The sequence below is a fragment of the Dipodomys spectabilis genome, unplaced genomic scaffold (genome assembly GCF_019054845.1).
Source record: "Dipodomys spectabilis isolate Male_0828 unplaced genomic scaffold, ASM1905484v1 ptg000054l, whole genome shotgun sequence".
Classification (NCBI taxonomy): domain Eukaryota; kingdom Metazoa; phylum Chordata; class Mammalia; order Rodentia; family Heteromyidae; genus Dipodomys; species Dipodomys spectabilis.
In genome coordinates this window covers 44,645,616-44,651,823 of record NW_024870731.1, presented here as the reverse complement: position 1 = coordinate 44,651,823, position 6,208 = coordinate 44,645,616, and the positions used below count along the sequence as shown (strand labels likewise).

At 44.3% G+C, this 6,208-nt stretch overlaps 1 protein-coding gene across 1 annotated transcript in view; it reads right to left on the bottom strand.

The window, feature by feature from the left end:
* The window catches only part of Chchd6 (coiled-coil-helix-coiled-coil-helix domain containing 6), a 226,180-nt gene that overhangs the window by 189,060 nt on the left and 30,912 nt on the right, over window positions 1-6,208 (bottom strand). Inside the window, exon 4 of the mRNA XM_042679920.1 lies at window positions 3,369-3,513. Coding sequence (XP_042535854.1) covers window positions 3,369-3,513 — 145 coding nt within the window. The remainder of the gene's footprint in view (window positions 1-3,368; window positions 3,514-6,208) is intronic.

Genomic DNA, 6,208 nt, shown 5'->3' with positions numbered 1-6,208 from the left:
ACTAGGTCCCAGTGCTAAGAGGACATGCTCAGATCCACACACCTTCACACCGACAACCCTTCAGGGCTCTGCCCAGCAGGCTGCCAATTGCTTGCCCTTGTATTACCACCCTGAATGTGGAAGACTCTAATAGGAAAGGGAAGTCCCTAAGCTTGTTCAGACTCTTCTCTTCATTATACTCCTCTTATTTAAATGATCCAAAGTTAGAATTAAAAAGCACTTGTCAAGCCAGGTGCCGGTGGCTCACGCCTGTAATCCTAGCTACTGAGGAGGCTGAGATCTGAGGATCGAGGTTCAAAGCCAACCAGGCAGGAAAGGCCATGAGACTCTTATCTCCAATAAACCACCAGAAAACCAGAAGTGGCACTGTAGCTCAATAGTAGAGTGCTAGCCTTGAGCTGAAGAGCTGAGGGACAGCGCCCAGGCACAGAGTTCAAGCCCCATGATTGACAAAAATAAAAAATTTAAAAAATGGAAGTAGCGCTGTGGCTCAAGCTGTAGAGTGCTTGCCTTGAGCTGAAGAGCGTAGGGACAGCATCCAAGCCCAGAGTTCAAGTCCCACGACCAACCAAAAATAGTAATAATAATAAAAATAAAATAATAAAAAAATAAAAGCACTTGTCAGACATACCAATTTAAAGGTAGCCTCTTCCTGTAGAAGGGATGGTAACAGCATCCACCCAGGTTCACCTACAGAACTTCACTGGGAAGTGGCCACAGGGCTCCATAGTCACCCATGGCAGCACCTCCTACAGGTGAGGCCTCACACATCAGAGACCCACACCAGCCACATAAAGCAAAAGCAGTCATGCTGGCAGTTGTCAGGAGCATCTTAGAGGTATAAGAGACAATAGGAAGGGTCTCTGCTACCCTCAAGCTGCTACAAATAGGCTGCCCTGGCCTCCCACCTGACCTCTGCTCTCACCCACACTGGAGGGCCCCAGGCACGGGTTTCCCTGCTGAATGTAGGACCTGTGCCCAGATGCACCTACCATAATGGAAGACCAGCAGTGGGACACAATCCTCAGAGACTATATATAATAAGGAAGTAGCAAAGCTCCTGAAAGAAAATTGGAATCCCAACTGTTGGGAGAAAAGCACATCAATCAGAAACAGGAATGCCATAAACGTTGAAACTTGCTTCACTAGTTCTCAGAATTCTAGCTCAGAGAAGGCATTATTCATAGGAATCTAAGAGGGGAAAATTCAGTAAGGATGCATTTTCTTTATTCTAATGTCATCCTTTGTTTTTTTTTAAACCTACACATCTGCACCAAGGGTCATCTAAGTTCCCTCCTACTTTTCCAGCAAAGTTCTTCCACCAGAGACAGTCTCAAGAAGGAAGACTTAGCCTTCTCCCTTTGCAGGTGCAGGGAAGGGAAGCTGTGATTTCCTTTTCACTGTAATTAACACATTCCAGGTGAGAATGAAAAGACTGAATACCTGTAGGCTGTGATTTTCCATCTCTAGATGACTTTTCCTGCTCATCCAAATTAATTAACCCTTCCTCTCCAGGATGAGAGTCCTTTGGTCATTAGGCTGCCTATGGAGAGGTGGTACCCTACCTGACCTTCAAAAACTAACTACAAGAACTAACGCCATGTCCTGAGGGCCCCTTGATTCTCATCACATCAACTGCCTCCTCACCAGGAAGCTATAAGGTTCTAAAAGCACAAGACAGACCACATACTCACTCCCATCCTTACAAACTTTTAAAAATCCTCTACTGCTTCTGAATCACTATGCCCTACCTTGTGAACTAGCTCTGCAAGGTATTTAAAGCCATCTATAACCTGGCCACAAACCTTGTTCTCCTCTCCCTATGTTCCACCACTGTCTCAGTCAACAGCTGTTTCCTTGGTTGGGAGACTACACATCTTTCAGGGCTGAGGGTAAATGCCCTCTCTAGCCCACCAACAGCTTTCTGCATTCCCACAACACCTCATCTTTGCTGTCATTTAATAGTGACTGCAACTAATTTGACCTTGTTCAAAATGCCTGACTTAAAGTTATCTCTTCCATCCTGAGGGCTAGAAGCCTAAATATTTATACTTGCATGGGACCAATTTAAGCCAGCAGTTTTGTTTTTTGTTTGTTTGTTTTTCTGGTCTGATGCTGGGACTCAAATTCGGTACCTGACAATTTTATTTATTGGCTAGTACTCTACCATTTGAGCCACCCCTCCAACCTTAAACCAGCATTTCTTATAAACCCTCTGCGTGCTCTGAATATCTGCACAGTCATCAAATTGATACGCCAAGGCCTGTACTCAGCCATCATGTCCCCTTCCCATCCTCACGTCATCCTCTCCTCCCTTCCAGGCACACCATGCTGTTTTAGGTCTCAAAGGCCACAGCCTCTGAAGCAGATGTCACTAGATGCTGCTAACAGCCATTCCTTCCTGACTGCCATCAGTCCCGAGTCTGTCTGATGTCCTCTCTCCCTACAATGGATTGCCAGTGGACTGGCTCAGCAATTGCCACTTAATACAATTCAGGCCAATAGTATGAAAGAGGAATTCTGCTGATGAGCTCTGGGAAGACTGTCTTTGCTAGCAGAGACACAGGAGCTGATGGCCTTTCTTTTGTTGCTGAGTGCTGTGATTCTGAGCTTGTGTACAGACTGACACAACAGTGGTTAACAGAGAGGAAGGAAGATGAGAATGCTGGTGAACCACTTAACTAGTTCACCCTTGGGTGCTCCTAGACTTTTCATGTTAGGAAATAAACTCTGCACTTAAGCAGAAAGAATTGTGACTAATAGCTCCAATCAATTAGATGTATTAATAACAGTAACAGCAGTAATAGCATACTTCCATGATTTTTCAAACACGTGCTAAGCTCTGGATAGATATTATCTCTGATCCCCAGGGCAAATCTACATGAAAGCACAGATAAGGTGCTAAAACTGTTAAGGTGGGAGCTAGAATTTGTACCTGGGCTGCCTACCTCTGAAAATAATGCTCTCTGTGCTGTGTATTTCATGGTCTTGAATCTCAATCCTCTCTCCTCACACTGTCCTGGCACAAACAACACTCTAGCCCTTATAACTGTGAAGTTTCAGAAAAGAATGAGGCTGTCAAATGATCTGATTCCCTTACTGTAGAAACTCAAGAATCACAGGAAGGAAAACACATGCAAAGGTAGTAAAGTCATCAGGGACAAAGTCAGGGCTGGAAGAATCCAAGCTCCTGATTCCTAGGAAGACATCTTTTCCATCAACATGAAGCTGAGTACATCCAGTGGCAACTGGGTACATCCAGTGGCAACTGGAACCACCAAAGACTTCTGGCAAGTCAAGATCCAGGGCCTGACCTCTACCTCCAATAGTTCTACACAAACTGTCAGACCAGCTTGGGCTGTACTCACCAGGCGCACAGAATGCCTCTTGTCACGATTAGTGTCACTTGCCCCCGGAGACAGTGGGGCCTTCAAGAGCTTCGAGGCTGCCTCTCTTTCCCTCTTCACCACCTGGAACAGCTCATCCTGGACTGCAGCCTGCTCCTCTTTGAACCTAGGCCAGAGGAGAGAGAAAAGTAAATGCAGACAGCATGGCTGGAAGCACACTGGCAGTAAAAAGTCTGTATGTTCACTTCAGTTAGCCAAGTGAAATTGGGACTGTGGAACAATTGAACTCTGAGGCTGGCCTCTGGCTGGCCAGGAAAGGAAAAAGGCTAAGGAACTGCTTGTCCATCATCTAACCACTAAGATCAGCCTCCTGACAGCAGCAAAGGCCAGGGAATAGTGGCACTTTCTCATCTAAGAAACACAGATCAGGCACAGAAGTAGAGTTGGCCACCAGTCAAGGATGCTAGCACCGTATGTCCTGCGAGAGTCTCAGAGCAGGGACTGATTCTCATGGGAGCCACTCCCTCAGGAGGATGACAGAGGGGAAGCTTCACTTTCCTATGCCTCCATTTGAAAACCTACAGGTAGCAGTCCTGTTTTAAACATTTAGCTCTTCATTCTACATATGCTCCTATCTTGGACCTATTTCTGATTATTCTGCCTCATAAAAGCTATGTAGAGTATAACAGGTAATACTGCTAAGAATAATAAGATATTCTTAGCAGTATTACCTGTTATACTAAAGAAAATGAAAGCAACCTAAATATTCAACAATCAAAGTCAAGTTATCAAAAATAAAGCATAACCAATAACAATGATGTATTATAGCACTAATGATAAATACATTTAAGCCAGGCTCATGTCTGTAATTCTAGCTACTCAGGAGGCTGAGATCTGAGGATTGTGGCTCAACACTAGCCCAGGCAGAAAAGTCCATGAGATTGTTATCTCCAATTAACCACCAAACAGCTGGAAGTGGAGCTGTGGTTCAGTGGTACAAAAAAACTCAGGGAGGGCTGGGAAGGTGGCTCAGTGGTAGAGCGCTTGCCTTGCATGCCTGAGGCCCTGGGTTCGATTCCTCAGCACCACATAAGCAAAAAGAAAAAAGCTGGAAGTGGCTTTGTGGCTCAAGTGGTAGAGCGCTAGCCTTGAGCTGAAGAGCTGAGGGACAGCGCCCAGGCCCAGAGTTCAGGCCCCACGACCGGACCCAAAAAAAAAAAAAAAAACTCAGGGAGGGGCTGGGAAGGTGGCTCAGTGGTAGGGCGCTTGCTTGCATTGCCTGAGGCCCTGGGTTCGATTCCTCAGCACCACATAAGCAAAAAGAAAAAAAACTAGAAGTGGCGCTGTGGCTCAAGTGGTAGAGCGCGAGCCTTGAGCTGAAGAGCTGAGGGACAGCGCCCAGGCCCAGAGTTCAGGCCCCACAACCAGACCCCCCCAAAAAAAAGCTCAGGGATAGCCCCAGGACCAGCACCAAAAAAAAAAGAAAGAAAGAAAGAAAGAAGGAAGGAAGGAAGGAAGGAAGGAAGGAAGGAAGGAAGGAAGGAAGGAAGGAAGGAAGGAAGGAAAGAATCTTAAAAAATACATTCAATGACTTATCTAAAGGTTGAATCTAAAAAATAAGAGTCAACAATATGTTTAGCCACAGAAATATTTATAAATCAGATGTAACTAATGTAATAGAATTATAATAGTAAGAGAAAATAGCAAGCCACAAAATCACAAGGGAGAGAAGGTATGTGAAAGAGACGTTTCAAATTATCAACATTGGCTGAACTGAGATAATGAGTCTATGGGGGATTTTCTATCCATTTTACGTATTTTCAAAATTTTTCATTAACTCATGTTACTTTAACATTTTTTAAATGTTTAGAAGATAATCGGAAGGGGGAATAATTATTCCTAGAGAGAGCTCTTAGGATTATGGAAGATAAACTCTGAGAATGTCAGCTAACCTTCCAGAGGAGCAAACCCTCAATTGTGGCTGACACTGAGCCTTGTAGGCTTCATCTGTGGCCCTCTGACCACACAAGAGAACTCCATCAAGAATGCTGATAAAGTCAACCGTCACTGAGAACTCAGTATGTAGATACTACACTTACACTCTTTATGTGCATTAGGTGATCTATTCATGACAAGATTCTAACTGAAGTAGTTTTCTTCTTAGCCCTTCTTAAGTTCAGATGATAACCGGTGAGTTACAGAATCAAGAAGCCACCTTTCTGCACTAACCATTCTTCTACATGTTTTCAGGGCACAGAAAAAAGGTCCCACTTCAGAACTGTGGCTAACTCTCAGGATCATCACCTAATGGGAAATCACCATCAGTTAGAACTGAAAGGGTTCTACTTTCTTATCCCTCTAAAACACACACCTACTGGTCTATCACTGCACAGACAGGCTAGCCAGTTGATTATTCTGTTCTAACTTCTAAAAGAGGTTCTTAAGAACCCATTTTTAAAACCAACCATAGTGGAATAATCCCAGTGTTTGAGAGTTTAAAGATCACAAGTTGGGGATTATCCTGAGCTATATATCAAGATCTGGTCTTAAAAACAAACAAAAATAACTCATTTTTAGAAATCAACTCCTCTGCTGAGCACCAGTGGCTCACACCTATAATCCTAGCTACTCAGAAGGCTGAGATCTAAGGATCATAGTTTGAAGCCAGGCCAGGCAAGAAAGTCCATGAGACTCTTATCTCCAATAACTACTCAAAAAAGCTGGAAGTGGCACTATGGTTCAAGTGGTAGAGTGCTATCCTTGAGCAAAAGCAGCTCAGGGACAGCACCCAGGCCCAGAGTTCAAGCCCCAGGACCAACAAAAAGAAAAAAAGAAAGAAATCAACTCCCCATACCCTTTTG